Genomic DNA, 22,362 nt, shown 5'->3' with positions numbered 1-22,362 from the left:
CAGAATCTGACAGTAAATTTAAAGTATGATTTAGGATTTGACTTGTGAATTAAACAACTAGTGCATGCTCCATGATGTGTTGAGCTTACGTTTGTGGTTTATTAAATTTAACTTGAGGGATCAGCATCGAATCTCTGATCAGGCTTCGATTTTTGGAGTAGAATCTTGGGGAAATATGTGCCGCAAACAAATTTAAGGAGCTTTAAATGGATTAATGTGATTAGTGCTTGCTCAGAGTACTCGTATAGGATCTGTCCTCTGTTGCATTTCTTTTAATTTATCTTTCCGTTATTAAACACACTTACACACTCGTCTTTTTTCGACAAAGTTCAAATTAGGACACAAATCTTTTATGCAAATCTGTGGAACACAGATACGTTTGAGCTAAAACTTAGATAAAATTGTTATGTAAGTACATCACCCTTTTATTTGTGAATTAAAATTTAATCAAAGTTATGATATGTCACACCTTAACGAGTTGACCCTGTTTTGTAGCATTTGCCAAGAAAAACATAAGAGTTTAGTTTAATATAAAGACGAAAGATATGTTTTACTATCCCTGTCTCAACAACACATTGTTATCATTAGTATCAAAGTCGATAAATAAGAAGTTGATTTTAAGTTGCGGGCTGCAAATTGTATGATGTTACCGGCTCTCCAGAACTGTGATTGTAGGTCTTGGACAGTTCTGTGTTGCATAATTTTGTATTATGAATTATTAAGATATTATACTAAAAATTGATGGGTTATCCATTTACATGATTATATTAAGTTTAGATCTATCCTCTAAATTCACAAAAAAACAAAACGAATTGTTCAAAAATTATGTTACTTTAAGTTAGTTTATGTTTTATTTTTAACTTTATATCGATGTCTGACTTATTATAAAAATAAATATATTTAGTTTAAAACAAAAATAACTCTATGCTCAGCTTATAAGTTACTATAACGAGACAAAACCCTGAAATGCATGCAGAGTTGACACTGTTGGAGCATATCTCCAGTACTATAATGCGCTTTAAATATTGATATAGATATATTTCGTTAAATATTAATGTGTGATGATAACTTCTAACAACTATTTCCCTTTTAGTTAAAATTCAATTTATAACAAACAAAACTGTTCTATGCGACTATGGCGTATTCTACCAGTGTGCACTGTGCAGCACGCGAGAACGTATGGGCAGATTTAAGGTTACTTTCTTGTGTCAAACCTAGGGATGGGCGCGGGGACTTCGGGATCTGGGAGTGCTATACCCGCCCCGATCCCCGAATTCCAACCCCACCCCGAATTCCAACCCCACCCCCGACCCCGCCCCGAACGGGGATTCTTTTCCTCCCCGATCCCCACCCCGAACGGGGAACGGGGATCCCGCGGGGATTCGGGAAATTTAATATTTTAATAAAAAAATAATGACTTTATGTTATATAATATACTTTTTAATAAAAAAAACAAAATACTAACTCCTAATATACTAATAAAATGATATTATCTTATATTTTCAACATCAAATCATATTAAAATTGATTTATAATATAAATAAAAGATAATTTTAAAATTATAAAATATATTATATTACAAATATAATTATAATCGACCAATAAAAATAAAGATTATTTTTTAATTTTAATAATACTATATAAACTATCTATTTTTAATTATTTATGTAGTATAATATATATAAACATATTATTGTTTTTATATATACACAATCGGGGTCGGGGATCGGGGCGGGGAGACACGAATCTCCGACCCCGCTCCGATCCCCGAATTTTTAATAAAACTTTACTCGATCCCCGCCCTGCCCCCGAAAAATTCCCCGAATCCCCGACCCGTCGGATCGGGGTCGAGCGGGACGGGGTGAAACCCCAGACTTATTTTTTAAAAATATTTTTATAATTTTATAATATTTAAAATGATAAAAATAAATAAAAACTATTTTAAAAGAGATATTTATTCTCGTGCCTTTTATTAGATCCGCTTAGAGCAAGTCCAAGAGTGCCTCAAATTGTTGTCCTAAGTTAAAATTTAGGGCATTTGATAAAAAAAAAACTGCTCCAACAATGTCCTAGTGATGCCTTATATCACTAGGACAACTCCTTCAAGCCCCATATTTGAGGCACTCTCTCTCCTTAACCTATCCCATATTTTATAATAAACTAGTTGAGAAGTCGCGCGTTGCGGCGGTCTATAAAAATTAAATTAATAATTCAATTTTAATATTTGTAAAATAAAATAATTTTGTGGCTATCTATAAAAACTATATTAACGTTTCAAAGTTAATATTTGTAGGAGAAAATAAATTTTATATTATAAAAATCTTGATGTAATACCAATACTAATATATAAAATTGCAAAATTGGACTATAATTCATGATGAGAAAATGAAAATAAATTTATACACGTAATTAACAATTTAAAGTACGACGAATCTTAATTTTATTTGTGTTTTTTTTTAAAAGTAATCATGTTCATACATTGTCACCTTCCGCCAATTTTTTTAGATTGATTGGGCACAAAAACATGTAACTTAAATTCGTGAGGTTGTAGTATTGAAAGAGAGAAGGTTGTGTTTGGATGATTCAAAACCTTACGATCTATACGGGTATTGATAGGTGCAGAGTGACTTGTTTGCTACTCTTTCCCATAATTAAATAATCTGAAACAAAATCAGAATAAAACTTTTAAGATACTATATTCATAAATAATCTGAAACAAAATTAGATTCTGAAACTTGCTTCTAATATACCCGAAACTAAAAAGGGTAGTTCTAATTTTTGATATTTTTCATCCAAAAATTTTAGAAAATTAAAAAAATATAACGGAGCGATGTGAGAGGTGCCAACTACACGCCCCTCGATTCTCCTTTATATAAGTATATTGATTTCTATCTACAGTCTCTTTCTCTCTCTACTTTATATTATGTTTTAATGATGAAAGTGAACTTTTAATAATAAAATATTAAACAAATAGAGAAAATAAGGCACATTGTTGGAGTTAAAGTTGGTTGAATATGTCCTAAACTACTAGGACATAATTTTTTATATTATATTTAGAGTTTCAACTAGAACACTGTTGGACTTGCTCTTACAGCTCAGATATATAAGTACCCCTGTACTTGCGGAAAAACAGAAGCTGTAGTGTTCTTTCTCTCTCTGTCGGTGTTACTCTGTTCATTTCTGACAACATTGGCGTTTGATAATGTTTCCACCTCCAGGTCTTTGGGAATATTTACTGGGCAGGGGGGCCTCCATGCTTCGGGAATTGGGATCAACCCTGTCTTCTGCCGCAATGAGCATTTCAAGAATCGAATTGCTGTAAATCTCTCGAATATACTACTGGATAAGAAATTATTTTCGTTCAATTTTAGACCTTGTACTTAAAATTGAATGGCTTAGAAATTAATCTATACTGATCCTTCTGAACTTTCTTATGATTTTATTATCTTCTTGAAATATTTGTAAAAACACAGTTTAACTAAAAATAGTTGTATCTAATTTTATCTATATGATTCGTGATCTAACTTATAATTTTATAATCGTCGAATGATGCATTCGACGATTAGGAGTATAACAAATTTATATCGAACAAGTCCATTTTTTAATTTAGAATGCATAATGATTGGCGTTTCTTCGTTGAATGGTTAAAATATTTATTTCGATCATCAATCTACAAAAACGTTAAAAGCTACTCCTTTTGTCCCTCTCAATTGTTTACGTTGAGAGACGGGGCTCGACACGCATTCTAATTTTCTCATAAAATATAGTTTGATGAATTGTTTTAACTTTTTTTTTGGAAAAAAATTAATATTTAAAATTTTCTAAAAAAAAGAAAAAATTTAAAAATAAATTATAAAACTATATTTTATATGTATCTTAAAATATGTGTCGTGAATTGTGAAAAAACTAAAAGAAAATGAGGGAGATAAAAAGAGTAATAAATTATTATTTTTTGCCAAAGAAAGAGATATCAATAGATTAAAGGTCTTTCGACAATACAAGTTGGAACTCGGGATGGACATCCCCATCCTCCACCTACAACAGCTATGGAACTACTATATTTGGCCAGATAGTGAGATACATTGTTCGCAGACCACCTTACAAATCTAAGAATAACATTTTTGTTCTTTAGCTCATCTAGCAAAGCTTTACAATCCTGAATAATTCCACCCCAATATGACAGGAAAGTAGCACTGCTTCTAATTGCTTGAACCAAAATCAAGCAGTCTGTTTCTATCTCAAACCCGGAATGCTGCTTCAGGAGTAACTGTACCTGGTTTACAACTTGAATGTGCTTCAATCAATTCTCCAGTATGACTGCGAGCAACGAAAGCAAAACTATAGCGATTGGAAGCTTCAAAAATGGCGGCGTCAACATTTACCTTAATTCTGTTTTCTGTGGGAATTCTCCAGTGTTCATGTCCATCTTCCAGAGTCATGAAGCTCAAGTGATTGACAAAAGATTTGTCTTGAACACTCTGCCATTGATTAAGGACAGATTCTGCTGATTCTACCACTTCAACTACTTCCATACTTCGCTGATTCCACACCAAGTCGTTACGGCTTTTCCATCATCCAACAAGTCATAACTGCTGTCTGGATTCTCTTATGCAGAACGTAACATAAACTTTTTTATAATCCACTATAAATGGGCCGGGACCCTAGTTAGATTACGTGCAGTTTGATTGAAGTTGTTTAGTTAGGCTTTACCTGAATCCAGCGTGGTTTAATCTTAGGTGAGTCAATAGCTTAAATAAGGGTAATTTGAATAAATGAGAGCTCAGGTTAATCTGACCTAAAAGACTGATGATAAATTAGGTTCAACGACACTTCTTATACAAATCATAACATAAAACGACCCCAGTCGGTGCTCAAGACGTGGAGGTTTTGAATATAATGGTTGATTTTCTTTTCGAAAATGATTGATTTTATTTTCATATTCTAAACGGTTAATTTTGACTATCCATACAAATCTATGCAGGGTTAATTTCAACCCGGACAGAAAAGATAAGCCTAAGAGTAACTCCAACAGAAAAGATAAGCCTAAGAGCAACTCTGATCGGTATCCTTTTGGCGCTTGCAATAGGATTTTATAAGTGAAAAATTGGTTTTCACTAGGGGGGCAGATTATGCTTATTGCTTGGTATGAATCGAAGGTGTCCACAGCTAAACATGAAATTTGAGGTCTGTTCTTTCCGTACACAGATACACTTGTTCAGCCTGTGGTGTGTGTGAGAGACTCTGCTAAATTTTCCTAGGGCTGATAAAAGTATCAAGCTGGATATAAAAATTTGTAACAAATTGACGGGATCTCAAGAACATGATATTTTGTAATATTTTATTCGATGAGATTAATCAAAATGCAAGGCTCTTTGTAAGATTTTAATCGATGAGATTAAAAGATTAATCTCATCGATTAAAGGTGAACGCCACAACATAATTAAACTCACTGAATTCCAAACAAAGATCAGTTTGCTTTGCGACACTTCTGTTAACTTAAAATTATAGTATCATTTCATCAGCAAAACAAGGAGAGGGATAATTACTTATCAGCTTACACCATGTAATTCAACTTGCTAACTCTAGAAAAGTAAAATACAATTCTTTTGGTTCATATAGAAAAACAAAATATTACTTATTAATTAAATAACACATGAGCCAATAGGCATAACAATGAATCAAAGGCAGAGGGCAGGCAATACCAAAAAGACCAGGGTGAAGTACTGATCAACAGCTTAAGCTTTCTCCCATTTGAGAGGCTTCACAACTTCCCAGGTGAAGTCAGCGTCGTCTCTTCCGAAGTGGCCATAGGCAGCGGTCTTCAAGAACCTGCCGTTGCCCCCTCTCTTGAGGTCAAGGTTGATAGAGATCATTCCGGGTCTGAAGTCGAAGGTCTCCTTCACAATCTGCAGAATCTCTCTGTCGGGGATCTTTCCAGTTCCATATGAGTCTACGAAAACAGACAAAGGCTCGGGAACACCAATAGCATATGAAACCTGAACAATGCACCTACGTGCAAGTCCACTGGCCACAATGCTCTTGGCTGCTTGCCTGACAATGTAGGCACCACTGCGGTCAACCTTGGTTGGGTCCTTGCCGGAGAAAGCACCACCACCATGGGCACCCCACCCACCATAAGTGTCAATGATGATCTTTCGGCCTGTTAGACCAGCATCACCATGAGGTCCACCAATGACAAAACGGCCAGAAGGGTTCAAGTGGAAGATGGTCTTCTCATCCAAGTACTTAGCAGGTACAACAGGCTTAATGACGTGCTCCTTAAGATCAGCTGCGATCTCATCATTAGTGACAGTCTCATCATGCTGAGTGGAGATGAGGATGGTGTGGACACGGATCGGGACCATGGCACCATTGTCATTGTGGTATTCCACAGTAACCTGGGTCTTTCCATCAGGCCTCAACCATGCGCAGGTACCATTCTTACGGACTTCAGTCAGGCGAGCACCAAGCTTGGTTGCAAGAACATGGCTAAGTGGCATCAACTCCGGGGTCTCATCAGTAGCATACCCAAACATATGACCCTGATCACCAGCACCAACCTCCTCTGGCCTCTTGGTCAAATGACCATGGACACCCTGAGCAATATCAGGACTCTGCTGCTCAATATTCACAAGAACCTTGCAATTGTCAGCATCCAAACCAACATCATCAGACACAAACCCAATCTCACGGCAGGTATCACGAACAATCTTCTCGTAATCAACAGTAGCCTTGGTGGTGATCTCTCCGAAAACCATGACCATGTTGGTCTTGGTGCAAGTTTCACAAGCCACCTTGCTCTCAGGATCCTGCAACAAGCAGGCATCAAGCACCGCATCGGAGATCTGATCGCAAAGCTTGTCGGGATGTCCCTCGTTAACAGACTCAGAAGTAAACAAAAAGGTCTCCATTTCTGTCAACCAAAATCACAAACCTCAATCAATATCTCTATCAATAACAAAATTAAAAATTGCACAATCACGATATACCATAGCACAATCTCATTCTCAAATAAACACTCCACTCAATAATCAATATCCGATCTGCTTAATCTCGCCAAGATAAGATCACACTACGTCGCAATATTGACTACCTTATACACTAACAACACACTACAAAATCAATACACTACAAAATATTCAACTACAAAATACTGCCATCTACGTCTCGTAGTTGAACAAATACTCACCTATAGTAATATACTAAGTTTTAAAAATGATATAAAATTCAATTTAAGCATGATAACATAAAAAATGATTAACGACAGCAACAATAACGCGCCAGATCTGCAACAATATTTCACCCAAATCTCTACTTAAATTATTAACTTCAAAACCCTAACACGAACTCAATTCACCGATTTTAACCGCAAAATGAACTTAAATTCACATCAATATTCTACAGCAGCGCATCAATTCCGCAATTTTTCGAAATGAACTAAAATTTATGTTTCAACACCAGCGTATTATTTTCATCATCAATTAAGAACTAATTTCAGATCTATAAGCACAATCTCCAACAGCATAACAACACTACACACATCTATACACACAGTATCTGTGTGTATAGGTAGAGAGAGAAAGGGAGGGAGGAGTACCTTGAGAGAGGAGAGAGAGTAAGGGCTTGTTTGGGTGAGTAATAAGCAGACTCTCCTCTAAAGCAAAGGTATGAGAATGGCGAGGATGAATGGTGGAGGAGGTGGTGTTTATATAGGTCGAGACACCACACTTCTCGTCTCGTGATTTGTGCTAGATGTGGGGCCCGCTGTTTTCTGATGGGATCTGGATCGACGGTCAGGATGAGTTGTGTTAGGCTGATTTAGGAGCTGGGCCGTTGAGCACCGACGCGGTTTTTTTTACCGGGTGTAGCCGGTCATTCACCAACCACATCCTCGCTGTACTTGACTCGTTTCTTCTACTGGTTGTAGGTGGTGTAATTTCAATTTTTTTTTAGTTTCCCTTTTTGCATTTATTTTATTTGTTTGTGATTTTGGGGTTACTCACCGATAAAAGTGAATTTTCCATATATAAATTTGTAGTTTATTTGCATATTGATTTTAGGGGTCGTTTGGTTCGTGGATCGATATCGGGTTGGAATTAAGAATCGGTTTGGAGTGGTATGGGGTTAAGGTATCATTCCTGATATCTTGTGTTTGGTTGAGTGTTGTAATGAATCTATTTAATATTTTTTCTAAAGATAAGAAAAGAATATTAATATTGATACCCATACGAGCATCTCAAACCCACCCCTCCACTTGGGTTTTAAAAAGTAATAATCTGGGGTTTCAGTATGGGTATGAAAATAAAAAAAATCCAACCAAACACTAGGTATGGGTTTGGTTGCTTTCATACTCATAATTCTCCATACGACCCAACCAAACGACCCCTTAAGGAGTTCGCGTATACTTTTTAAACTTTGTGGGAGAAATCAAATATTAGTTCTTAATCTTATTGGCAAATTAAAATGAAATTTAGGCACATTTGTTTTGTTCTGAATGGTCATTTAACATGTTTAACCGACTGATCCCGGCGATTCATCGGCAATTTTTTGTGTTAGAGCTGAGCGAATCATATATAGCTGAAATTGATACGTTATTTCATCTAAAATCAGTTATTTTTATAGCCATATATACTATTGTGAAAAAATCTATTATGAAATAGCTATTTTATATATATAATTTATAGAATGACATTAAAATTATTCTTTCATTATTTATTAATTTATTTGATAAAGTCTTTTTATAATATTTTTCTTAAAATTTAAGAATGAATTATCATATCTATCTAGTAGCATAATAATAGTAATAGGTGGAGGACATTTATACTTGAGCTTAACTGAATTCATCGATTTTGAGTAAAATTAACAAAAAACATCATTGGGACAATATTAAAATTTATATGCCAATCAATATTTATTATTTATTATTCAGATATTTTATTGATTTGGATCATTCAAATATATTAATCGATCACATCCAACTCCTCCCGATTTGTCAAATGAAGTGGGTGATAATTTTCATAATAGGTTGTGATATTTCAGGTCTATCGGTTATTGATAACGTTAACTCGTATACTTATAATGTTTGATGTTAATTTAGTATTTGACATTGTTTCAAAAATCTCAATAGTTAATTTTGTTTAATTGTTGTTTGTAATTCAACAAATTGATTAATTAATCATCCCTTACCATTGATCGAATCCGATTTACAAATTTGACACCACTGGAGTAATCGTTACTACGATGGTGCATTCTCTCGTGAGATAACGCAATATGCGTGTTTTTTTTTCTTTTGTCACAGATGCGTGTCTCTTTGTTTGTCATTTCTGCCTCCAAAATTGTTAAAATAATAGTACTATTTATGATTATTAAGATTATAATTATTGGATTTGTTGATGTTATTTGTCAAAGGGGATAAGTTGAATTAAGGCCGTAAGTTGATATTATTTGACATTTTAGCTTATGTCTCTTTAAAAATATATAAAAAAAGAATATGATTCACGTTTCATGTTTATAATTTAATTTCGTAAAATCATATTTGGTTGGATGAATACGAAGGTTTAAAATGGCATTTGTATTATATTATTAAGAAAAAATTATTTGCTTTCTCCATTTGATTCTTTAGCTCACTGCTCACGTGCCCCGGCTCATATAAAATTTAAGAGTTTCTATGCTTTTTATAATTTAATTTTTTTCTCGAATTTGATCATGACAAATTTTTGCTAATTTCCACTCACCTATGACACTTTTTCTAATATCTCGTTTTTTTTCATTCTTTCCAACAAAACACTAACACATGGATATTCTGATCAAAAAATAAATCTTGATAGAATATAAACGTACATATTGAGTTGAAAGGTATTTTTAAAATATTTCCCGAATATGGTGAAATTGTAATAAATCTTTAAGAAGAGTAGTATTTTTGAACGGTCTTAGATAAATAAATCCGTTAATCAATAACTTTTAAAACCCGATATTAAAGGGATGTTTATTACAATCTCGGTCACAATTCTTTTGTCTAGTTTAAGTGTCGTAGTCAAATTGATCAAATTTTGTCTAAAACTAATATATATTAAATAACTTAAAAAATTATGAAAACAATATTATTAGAGCTACAACTATTCTACTTTAAACGCACTTTTTCGATTTTCATAATCATGTAAGAATAATTACTCTTAGTGTCCAAAATAAAAGTCACATTCACTTGCCACATGTAATTTAAGGTGTAAAGAATATATTTCTACACATTGTTTTTCAAACTTTCTTTCTCTGAATAAAAATCTAAGATATCTATATTTTTATGAAGAAAAAAATTAAAAATAATGAATAGAAATATGTTTTTGCACATCTCAAATTACGTACAAAAAATCAATATGATTATTATTAATTTTGGATAGAGGAAGTATCAGTTACCGGTCAAAATTTGGTTAATTTGATCACAAAAAATTAAACAAGAAAAAAAAATTTAAATGGAGTAAAAATTAAAAAGTAAATAAAAAATTGGTAATGCATTAATGTTGAAATCTAGATCTGAATCTGGTTCACAAGGTACACAGATGTGATCATAACAAAGAGGCTTCAGCCTTCAAGTGGCCCATATCACATGGACAGATATTTGTGGATTTGGAACAGAAAAGCTGGTTGTAAAATATTCCAGAATCAATGCATATTTTCTGTTGATTTAATGATTCAGAATTTATTTCAATGAATTATAGAGTTTTATCAAATTGAAAAATAATCGGTTCAAAATAAATTTTAAAAATTAATCAAAAATTTTTAAATAAAAAATAAATTTAAAAAAATCGAGAATTTTAAAACATCATATGCATGTACAAAAATAAAACAAATTCATCTAAGAAATTCCAAAGCGCAGCGACTAAATTATTGAATTGCAAAGAATCTCAACAACATCACTTATATTTCGCACGTTAATATGTTGGAATGTTAGTTGCTTTATTGCGTTGCAATTTTTCTTCACTATTATTAATTTATAATCAAAGATCTATACCCAATTAAAATGTTTTGCTTGCGAAAGTCAAGTGTAAAAGAGTGTGCTGTACGTGCTGAACCTCACCTTCCTAATAATGCATTTTGAGTATTATTTTGAGTTCTAAAAGCATCTCCAAGAGGCTCTTTATTTAGACTCCTAACTTGAGATTTGAGGAGGGAGAAGCAAAATGTTGCTCCAAGAGACTCTTAAGTGGCTCTTAAATCTTAAGAGCCTTTTGTTTGTCTCTCCTCTCTCCTCAAAGTTAAGAGCCACCACATGGCTCCTAACTTATTTTTTTACAATAAAAAAATACTTCCCTCCAATCAACCTCCATCTTTCCCTCTCTTTTGTTATAGTGGAGCCCAATATATGAATAAAATATGAAATAGAGAAGAGATGTAGAGAGTATTGTTGGAGTTTACACTCTTAACTTTGTCCTAAATTACTAAGAGCCACATTTTTTATATTATATTTAGGAGCCAACAAGGAGGCTCTTGGAGATGCTCTAAGTTGATATCAATGGTCAACCATACCTTTATGCAAAAATGTCCGAAAGCCTATTTGGTTCACTTACACTTATTCTTAAAATAAATTTTTCTATAATTTTCTGAAAAATAAATAGCTAAGCGATATTTGATATTTGATGTTACTTAACTGTAAGGAAATGAGAGGGACGTATAGAGTATTCTTCTCCATTCTTATCTATTTGATGTGTGACAAATATTATATCATTTATATTTTGTTAAACATATAGCACTAATCATGTTCTTTTTGCTTTTTTAGCAATATTATAGCACACAATTGAATTAATAAAGTATATTTTTGTGTTATGATATATGTGTAGTATCATATTTAACACATTTAGAACCCGTTTGGCTGAGCTTATGACTTACGACTTAACGTGACTTATTTGATAAATTGAGAGTTTAGAATGTCTGTTTGAATAGTTTTTACTTATTAACGACTTATGAGTTATTAAAAATACAATAATAAAAATAAAAGTGATTTATAAATAGTTTATGACATATAGAGCAATTTTTATAAAAAGGTTCAAAAAAAAATTAGTCACTTACGAGATATGGCCCTGTGTACAATAACGTACATTAAATTTACTAAGAACATATATGAATTATTCCTTATTGATATAAGAAAAAATCACGTTGAAAATGATATATTAAACTAATTATCATTCACGACAAAAAAATCCATTTATTTAAAAAAATTCAAATAATAAGATGATCACACCACTAAAAGAATTTAAACTATCAAGTAAAAAAAAATCATACCACGATTGCAGGGATGAATCTCACACTTCCTTGCGATCAATTTTGGATATAAGTACATGTGGACTAACAGTATCATAAAAATTGAATTTTTTGAAATATTTATGTTGACCTACCAAGTTGAGAGTACAACCTATAATCAGTGTTACATAAATCGATAATCGGAAAACTAATAGGTTGATCTACTGATAATGTTATATAAATCGGGACTCGGATCTAATCGGTTGAGTTACTGATTCAGGGATTAATCGGAAATCGAGGATTAATCAGAAGGATTAATCGGTGTGAAAATCGAATTTATTTTAATATTAAATTATTATTTAATATTTAGTTATTATTATATTAGCTATTTAGTAAGTAATATAATTATTATATATTCATAAACTTTATAATTACTCATATTTAAAGTAGTATAGTATTTTAATTCTAATAATTTATCATGTATACTTCAATTAAAAATATATATAAGGATTAATCGGATTTCAAAAATCAGATTGGTAACCGACCTTGCCGGGGATTAATCGGTTAAATCGGGGATTTTTAGAACACTGTCTATAACACGGTTATAAGAACCTTCGTCACATTTAATAGAGTAAGTGACAAAATAGTGGCTGATGTTTGCCAAATTTTTGGCTGGACTTTTGCCAAATTTTTGGCTGGACTTTTAAAATTACGGATGGTGGCTAGAGTTCATTTTCCGCCTTAAAGAGGTGGCGGTCATGAAACTCCGTTAATTTCCTCCTTTCACTCCAAAAAAAATTAAAAAAAAAGAAGACAAAAGCGGATTTCATGTTAAAAACTCTCAACCGATTGTCCCCAAATCAATTGATTATTCCCCAAATCCAAAACTCTCAACGGTCTCTTGTTTCGACTTGAAAACTCTTATGTGCTTACATACACATTTGTGCTATTGATATCAATTCCAACATTATTAAGAGCGATATCAGTTTTGATTATCATGCATTTGCTCAAGAAGAAAAAGTTGAACAGAGAAAGTAAGTGCTGCATAAACTTCTTAATTAGATTAGCCCGCTTTGAGCTACTTCATAAGTATTCAGGAAAAAGCATATTGTCAAGAACATTACAATACTAATGTACCATTTGTTTTTCATTGCATCTCATTTCGCAGGAAGGCTAAATACAGATGAAACCCATAATCTGGACACACCGCGCTTTACTTCTCTCTCAGGAGTCTGGAAATCAAAATACTACTCCAGGAGTCTAGGATTCTTTGCCCTTGTAGTTCCTGCACAAAATATAGGATGTACAACTTTAATAATACAATAAAATAATTCAAGTTATATTATTTTTTTTTACGACAATACTGTTTGATCATGTGAAAGAAAGGGAAGGAGTCGGGTGTTTGTGATTTTTTTAAGAGAGAGAAAATGTACTATGAGGGAGAAGGAGAGAGATGGAAGTGGTAATGATATGTAATGATTTTTTGTATCGTGGATTCTAATCAAAATTAAAAGCGCGTGGTTATAATGAACGAGAGAAAATGATAAACAAATAAATAGACAACATATACAATATAACTCAATTATTATTTTTAAATCTAATTAAGATCAAGGGCGTGTGATTATGATGAACGAGAGAAAATAAATAGACGATATATACAATATAATCCAATTATCACAAAATCTACGAGTATATATATATATACAGTCCTATTTTCACTAAAAAAATGAAAAAAAAATATTTATAGAAAAATGTACATACGTAAAATAATGCTCTAAACATAATACAAGTTACAATTAACTTGAATAAAACTAAAAAAACGCTTGTCATGTCAAACTAAAAAAACATAATCCACCTCAAAAAAAGAAAGAAAAAAGACATAATCCATTTTTTGATTTTTTGATTTGATTCAAATCTACAAGCCCTATGTGATCCGCTCGGCCCAGATGATAATCCAGTGGAGTCCTGAACCCTAAACTATTACTTACAAGCCCTATTTGTATCTTTTTATTTTGCCCAAACTACTCGCCCAATTTTCTCTATCTCTATATATTCACATATTTATTTATATTTATTTATTTAGCCGATACTCACTCTCTCTATCTCTCTCCCCTAGAGTGAGAAATTAGGGTTTTACGAGATCTTAGTTCGAAGATTGAGAGAGAAGCGCCTCGCGAAGCTCGATTTGGTAAGCAATTTCGAATTTGTTATTTATTCGTATCGTGTTCGCAGCTTTAATTTCTGATAAGATATTGTTTTTTTATGCAATTGAGTGTTGTTTTTGCACGATTGATTGGTTGTTTTGTTTGATTATGAGTTTGATTGGTTGTATATTGAAAGATTGGATTTTTTGAAGTGAATTGTAGTTTGTGGTAGGTTTTGCATGTGAATGAGGTGGATAATGTTGTGTTTGTGATTGTATGGAGATAGGGATTTGATTTTTGATGCGAAGTTGCTGTAAGTGGGAAGGATTTGTGGTGACGTGTGGTTATCGTGTTGTTGATTATTTGAATTGGAGTTATGTACTGAAATATATGGAGAGTTCCGACAGGGATATGTTTTTGACGCGTAGTTGTCTTGCTTAGTAAGAATTGGCGGTGATTTTAGTGTTATGTACTTAAATATATGGAGATATCCCGACAGGTATATGTTGTTGACGTGTAGTTGTCGTGTTGGTAATTGGTGATTATTTAAATGATAAGTGTTGTTGATATATATTTGTTAAGATGGTAGTGTAATTGGCGATAATTTGTATTAACTGTGTTGTAGATAATTATTTGTAAGTATGGCCACTGCTGAGTCAGCAGCGGCAGCTGATGGTCCTCGTTATGCTCCTGATGATCCTACTCTGCCGAAACCTTGGAAAGGTTTGATTGATGGAAAATCGGGTGATTTGTACTATTGGAATCCGGAAACTAATGTTACACAGTATGAAAAACCTGCTGCCTTGCCTCCGCCACTGCCAGCTGGTCCTCAGCCTGTTCCTAATACGCCTAGTCTAGCACCAATTCCAGGCGCTCGAATGATTCAGCCTAATGGTGCTTCAGCTCAGTATGAGCAGCAAATGGCATGGGGCTCATCACGAGGGGAAGTTCCTTATTCATCTCAAACAGATGCTCAGCACGTTGCTCAGCAGGGAGCCCAAGTAGGATCTTCCATGCAACACCAGGGGCATGTAACACCTCAGCATGGTAGGACGCAAACGATGGGGCAGCCTAGCCAACAAATGTTTCCATACTCTGATCAGCAAAAACCACCCCAACAAGGAAATCAGATTGCGCAGGCTACACATCAAATGCCACAGCAGATGGGGAACCAGACACCAATGTATCAAGGCAGTAATTCAGTAGAGCCGCAAAATTTTCATTATCCGAATCAGCAAATGCAGTATAATGCATATCAGCCAAATATTCCCCATCAGGATCAGCAGCGATTGCCACAACAGACTCAGCAAACACAGGTGCAGCAATTTTCATACCAACAAGAGCCCAAAGCAGGATTCTCACAGAGAGGTGATACAGATTTCCAACATGGAAGGCAGAGTGGGTTTCCTGCATCACATGCTAAACAAGGTGGCATGCCAATTGCTCAGAGTCCGACATCAGGAACCAACTCTGATTCAAAACCGCTCATGGGCGTTCAACCTGGCCAAGGCACACAGTTTGGTGGCCCGTCCTTCAACATGCAACAACCTCCTTTGGCTCATCAAACACAAAGTGGTACCGATTTAGCTTACCAGCAACATGTTCCTAGATTTCAAAATCAGATGGGCCCAGCAATGATGCATGGCCAGCATTCTAATGTTCCAACTGCTGGATTTAAAAAGGCCTATGAAGAAAGCCCGCCTGGGAGAGTGGACAATGAATATTTTACGAGTGTGAATAAGGCTGTGCATGGTATGCCTCCTCAGCAGCCTAAGCTTGCAGCAATTCCATTGGCTAGAAATCACATGGTATGCTGTATGATGCTATCATATTACAACCAGTTGTCTGTCTATTCAAGTTTTTGCTCTAATATACGCAATGCATGAGGTGTATTCTGGTAGTCTGGTGCTTTGTGTATTACATTTAAGATGACTTGAATAATTTGTTCCTGTTGCCGCTTTTTCCATGTTAATTAACTTTTTTACTTTGTTTTAATTCTGTTAGGACTCTAGGATGGCCCCTCCTCTTCAAAATGCCTTGCATGCCCAGGCCATTGCACCTAATCCAGGCCCTGCATCACAGGATATCTATAATCATGCACTTAATGTTCCTCCATATGCCCGTAATCCTATGAGTGGACCTCCATCAATGGTCATGGGATCTCCTGATGCTAATAACATCTCAGCTGCTGAAGTTTACCGTCAAAAGCATGAAATAACAGCAACGGTTGGTATCCTATTTTCTGTGACTTTTTTAATTTGACTCTGCTAGATGATGTTTTTGGAATGTTCTTTTGTTATGGAGTTTCCCTTAAGACCAACACTAATCTATATTTACGGGCTTCCCTCTATCAGTGTATCTAGAACTTTAAATAGGCAAAATCTTCTTTATAGAGAAAGTTGGGCATATAGCGAGATTCTGAAAGGTTCATTAAGCTATAGTAAGAATAAGAAATTCATATTCAAAAGTCATATCCAAGAGTATAAGGGGCTTCTTGGCTACATTTTTACCCAACTTATGAGTCAAAACATTTGGCCAATTTGGTAATTACCTTTTAGCTGCAAGTTCTGACCTGATCCGGTTAAGAAATAACTAATAAGTCAATATCTTGTACCCGCATGCTGTTTTTAGAATATGATCCAATCATATATTCAGATTCTACTTTGGGCTTGCAAGTTGCGCCAATCGATTTTAGTGCCGGTGTTCAGCATGTAGAATCAGACAAAATCCCTAACCCATTTGGTATCATGTCTGGGCGGGTGTGATGGGCTAACTGGGTAAAGAAGATTAATTATGACTATAATTAATAAATGATATTTTATTGTCCTTCAGTTTTATTCGAGTCCCTCTAAAGTCATGTATTACATGCAGTTAGAAATCGGGAATCAGACCTAATCGGTTTCAACTACCGATTTAGGATTAATCGAAAATCGGGGATTAATCAGAAGGATTAATCGGAGTAAAAATCAGAGGTATTTTAATATTAAAATATTATTTAATATTTAGTTATTATTATATTAGTTATTTATTAAAAATATATATTTACTATATCATAAAGTCTATAATTGTTCATATTTAAAGTGATATAGTATTTTAATTTTAAAAATTATTATATATATTTCGATTAAGAAAAACATATAAGGATTAATCGGATTTCAAAAGTCGCATCGGTCGGCAACATTGCAGGGGATTAATCGGTTAAATCGGGGATTTTGAGACCACTGATTACATGTTTTAAATGTAAATATTGTATATTTTAAAAGTATATAGCTACTGATTTTATTTGTTACAGGGTACTTTAATATATGTTAATTTTCAAATTTGTGAAGTCAAAAAGTGTTTGTACACTGTATACATGAATTGTATAATATATTCTCAACGACTTGTATATATATAAGTTCTAGCTTATAATTTGTCAGTATTTGATGAAATTATTCACACACACATAGGGATTTGTTATACATTCAAAATACAATATTTTATATATGGTATATTAAATTCAATTAATGTGTATAAAATATGATAAATTACATTGTGAATGACTTTTTGACACGTTTGTCAGTATGTTATTGGCTTGAATTTAGAGTCATGATATCTATGTTTGCTAGGCTTTTAATAGCAGTGTTCTAATGGATTACTTCACTTTTAAATAAGTTCTCTGGAAGTAAGATTCTCTGCATGAAGTCTGTGACTCATATTTGTAATACAGCTGTACTCTACGGTTTTCCTGCTGTGGGACTTACATAAAGATTGCTTCGTTGTGTTCATATCTAATTCACTTCTCTTATGGCCTATGGAATTATTGTTTTTTTCAAAGTAGTATATGTACCCACTTGAGATATGTGGTAACTAATATTTAAATGAAAATTCACAGGGTGATAATGTGCCAGCGCCATTCATGTCTTTTGAAGCTACTCGCTTTCCTCAGGAAATTTTGAAAGAGGTAAGTACCCCTTTGAGCCATCAGCTGCGATCAACGGTGTAAATAGAGGTGTATAATGAATATCTGCTGTAAAAATTCCTGTAGTGAAGTTTAGTGTGTTTATAGATTTGTTCAATAATTTGTACTTCAAGTTTAACAATTCTTGCTTATCGCAGGTGCGATATCTGCTCCGGAGGAGCATATGTCGTACACTGCACTGCTATGCGCATACTTATGCAAGAGCTAGACTGAATTTTGGAGTCTGCAAAATTGGACAGTTTGGAGCCTTCCTTTGGCATTTCTATCACAGTTGTTGTGACTGGGATTCTAGCTTGGCTCCTCTTTTCTTAATTGCTTCTTTTTGTTGCCTCCAGTTGCTTCAGTAAGCAACTAAATACCCATGGGCACTATGTCTTTTGTTTTCCTCTTCTTCTTTTTTTACCCTAAGATTAATCTAGTGGATTTAGGAATTTCATTAATTTCTTATGTGTAAATGATCGGAGGTATTCATCTTTTCATAGATGCTTGTCGAGATTTACTTTATGTAGTTCTCTTTCAGATTTATGCTGCGGGTTTCACTTCTCCAACACCCATCCAAGCTCAGACATGGCCTATAGCACTACAAAACAAGGACATAGTTGCTGTTGCCAAAACTGGATCTGGTAAAACACTGGGGTATCTGATGCCTGCCTTTATGCTTCTTAGACATTGCCGTAACAATCCTCTGAATGGTCCAACGGTGTTGGTCTTGGCTCCAACACGCGAGCTTGCCACCCAAATACAAGATGAAGTTATCAAGTTTGGCAGGGCGTCCCGGGTCTCTTGCACAGTATGCATTTTACTTACTATTATCCCATCTTTTTTATCTTGGTCTAAGTATGACATCATGGTCAAGGACATAGTTAAGGGTGGTGTGCAGGGACAGTCTCCACCATGAATCCCGGAACTCCTATAAATTTGTTTTAAAATTTGTACATTACTCCATATCTTATTTTCTTGTTTCTTAAAGAGTTAATAACATTTCAAATCTTTGTCTCCCCCAAAATGTGCATATATGTATGTACTTAAGTTATGTTTATGTACTTGGTCTTCTAAAAAACAATTATGGATCTAAGTAAAGAATTTAGAGTGTATTTATGGATTTTATAGTTTACAATTTGTTTGAACTTATATTTACATTTACTCTTATGATAGTTATACGTTTTTGGCATATTGTTTGATCCCGGCCCGTCCTTGATGAATATGTCCTTGATGGTTATGTCATTTAAACCTGTAATCTTGGTTCTGCTATAAGCTTTAACTCAATTGACCCTGTTGAACTATTAGTGTTTATACGGCGGAGCACCGAAGGGGCTGCAGTTGAAAGAATTAGATCGTGGAGCTGATATTGTTGTGGCGACTCCTGGCCGGCTTAATGACATCCTTGAAATGAAAAAAATTGATTTTAGACAGATATCCCTTCTAGTTCTTGATGAGGCAGATCGCATGCTGGATATGGGTTTTGAACCTCAAATTCGTAAAATTGTAAATGAGATTCCAGCGCGCCGACAAACTCTCATGTATACAGCAACTTGGCCCAAGGAAGTACGAAAAATAGCTGGTGACCTTCTTGTTAATCCTGTTCAGGTTAACATTGGAAAGGTTGATGAGCTTGCTGCAAATAAGTCCATAACTCAGGTACTCTATACCCTTCATGACGTAATGCAAGCATTTCTTCATTATACCTGATATTCTGTAATATTATTAAACAGCTGGTGCTTAATTGAGTGGGCTGATAGAATTCAATCTATGTTTTATTTAAAGTGAGGTGTACCTTACTTATATGTTATGGTTAATTCAGTATTTCCGGAGTTGTCAAGATTTAATAGAAGTCCTGAAAAAAAATCCTCTTCATGTGTTAGGTTTGACTTGAATACCCTAATTCTTGGATAAACTGCAGTAAATCACGCACTAGTTCTGAAATTGGCACCACAGATGCGATGTAGAATTTTTTACCAATTAACATATAATATCTTTCAGTTTATTTGTTTAAGTGTTTGTAATTACTAAATTAATAATGTCAGTTAAAATTCTGTGCAAATACCTGATTCTTGAATATTGTTATTATGTTTTATATTGTCCTTGAAAGTAGATCCATACCGTGTACACAGTAAATCCTCGCTTATGAGTTAACCAGGAACCACAATATCCAAGACATTAACGTAGTTATAATGTCCTAGTGTCTTTCACTTTGTTCTCTCCAGACTCTCGACTATTTGCAATCCTTTTCCTAGTAGGATATTATGTTGTGATGACTTATATGAGCAAGTTTATAAGGATTTAAGTATATGTTTCACTTGTTTACCATAATTATCAATATGTATGTAATTAGTGTTTTTTTTAGTTTATATTCTTATAATGTAATAAATGCATCTGGCAGTATGTTGAAGTAGTTCCCCAAATGGAAAAGCAGAGGCGTCTAGAGCAAATTCTCATGTCCCAAGAACGGGGTTCTAAGATTATCATATTTTGTTCCACAAAGAAAATGTGCGACCAGCTTACTCGCATTATTGGTCGTAGCTTTGGAGCTGCTGCAATTCATGGGGACAAATCTCAGAATGATAGAGATTGGGTTTTGAATGAATTCCGGTCTGGAAAGTGCCCAATTTTAGTAGCTACTGATGTTGCTGCACGAGGGCTTGATATAAAAGACATAAGGTGCTGGCTTTTGTTTCACTCTCCCATTACCATTACAACACTTCATTCTCTTCCCTTTTGCTAGCCAATATTTTAGTATTTGTAGCGTACATCTCATTTTATGGTTGCTGAAATTTTTGCAAGCTTGGTTATCTTATATTTTCTTATATGTTTACAAATATTTGTCACATAACAGGGTAGTGGTCAACTATGACTTTCCTACGGGAGTTGAGGATTACGTTCATCGAATTGGACGAACTGGGAGGGCTGGGGCTACAGGGGTGGCATATACCTTCTTCTCTGAGCAGGACTGGAAACATGCTCCTGACCTTATAAAAGTCCTGGAGGGAGCTAACCAGCCCGTACCTGGTGAAATTCGAGATATAGCTCTGCGCGGGGGACCAGGCTTTGGGAGGGATCGAGGTGGGATGACTCGTCCGGATTCTGCTGGTGGCCGCTGGGATTCTGGTGGGCGTGGTGGCATGAGGGATGGAGGATTTCCTGGCCGTGGCGGCATGAGAGACGGGGGCTTTGATGGTCGTGGCGGGATGAGGGATGGGGGATTCGGTGGCCGAGGTGGGATGAGGGATGGGGGATTTGGTGGTAGGGGTGGAATGAGGGATGGGGGATTTGGTGGTAGGGGTGGAATGAGAGATGGCAATTTTGGTGACCGCAGTGGTATGAGGGATAACAATTTTGGTGATCGTGGCAGTATGAGGGACGGCAACTTTGGTGGTCGAGGTGGAGCTAGGGGTGGGGGATTTGGTGGTCCTGGTGGCGGTCGTGGGGGCTGGGATAGGAATGACCGTAGTGGTCCTCCTGATCGATACAACAACATAGATGGTCGCGGAAGAGGCAGGGGTAGGGGGCGTTATGACAACAGAAGTGACCCTGCAGGTCGAAGCCGTGACAGAAATTATAGCCCCAGTCCAGATAGAGGCGTCCGAACATGGATCGGCCGTGGAAGGAGCAGGACTAGGAGCAGGAGTCGTAGCAGGAGCTGGAGCAGGAGTTATAGCAGAAGCCGGAGCTGGAGCCGCAGCCGGAGTCCTAGGCGCAACCGGAGCCGAAGCAGGAGTCCAAGACGCAATCGTAGCCGCAGCCGAAGCCGCAGCTGGAGCCCCAGGAAAGAGAGACGACGTGAGTCTAAGTTTGATCAGATGGAGGTACCGGTTGCTGAAGCGCGTCCTGAACCTGGCACATCTCAATTCCCCCAAGTCCCACAAAACATGGCTTCCTTGGGGACAGAGAATGTTGATCAGTCCCAGGTCATTGATAGCATTAATTCCGATCCACCCATGTCTACATTTGACAATTCCGGTCCAGCTGGTGAACCTTAAGGTCTGATATATATTACACCCCATGTTGTATGTTGTTGTGGTGTTTGGT

The 22,362-nt window shown here is 35.2% G+C and overlaps 2 protein-coding genes across 3 annotated transcripts in view; one reads left to right on the top strand and one right to left on the bottom strand.

Moving 5' to 3' along the window:
* Positions 1–5,486: 5,486 nt before the first annotated feature.
* Positions 5,487–7,870, bottom strand: LOC108199577 (S-adenosylmethionine synthase 5). The gene is made up of 2 exons (XM_017367462.2): positions 7,598–7,870; positions 5,487–6,913 (listed from the first exon to the last, which is right to left on the bottom strand). The coding sequence occupies exon 2, from the start codon at positions 6,909–6,911 to the stop codon at positions 5,736–5,738; it is 1,176 nt and encodes a 391-aa protein (XP_017222951.1). The 5' UTR covers positions 6,912–6,913; positions 7,598–7,870; the 3' UTR covers positions 5,487–5,735.
* Positions 7,871–14,261: 6,391 nt separating this feature from the next.
* Positions 14,262–22,362, top strand: part of LOC108199326 (DEAD-box ATP-dependent RNA helicase 46) — an 8,468-nt gene continuing 367 nt past the window's right edge. For both annotated transcript variants that reach the window (XM_017367099.2, XM_017367100.2), the window contains exons 1-8: positions 14,262–14,419; positions 15,001–16,183; positions 16,380–16,601; positions 18,250–18,318; positions 18,857–19,126; positions 19,624–19,974; positions 20,717–20,994; positions 21,170–22,314. In XM_017367099.2, the coding sequence (XP_017222588.1) occupies positions 15,017–16,183; positions 16,380–16,601; positions 18,250–18,318; positions 18,857–19,126; positions 19,624–19,974; positions 20,717–20,994; positions 21,170–22,313 (3,501 nt within the window). In that variant the 5' untranslated portion in view covers positions 14,262–14,419; positions 15,001–15,016 and the 3' untranslated portion in view covers position 22,314. The remainder of the gene's footprint in view (positions 14,420–15,000; positions 16,184–16,379; positions 16,602–18,249; positions 18,319–18,856; positions 19,127–19,623; positions 19,975–20,716; positions 20,995–21,169; positions 22,315–22,362) is intronic.

Source organism: Daucus carota, chromosome 8, assembly GCF_001625215.2.
Source record: "Daucus carota subsp. sativus chromosome 8, DH1 v3.0, whole genome shotgun sequence".
In the NCBI taxonomy this organism is placed as follows: Eukaryota; Viridiplantae; Streptophyta; class Magnoliopsida; order Apiales; family Apiaceae; genus Daucus; species Daucus carota.
This window is presented reverse-complemented; position numbering and strand designations above follow the sequence as displayed.

Bases quoted from the DNA above. Each gene is read 5' to 3' on its own strand.
- LOC108199577 (XM_017367462.2), bottom strand. From the start codon at position 6,911: ATGGAGACCTTTTTGTTTACTTCTGAGTCTGTTAACGAGGGACATCCC.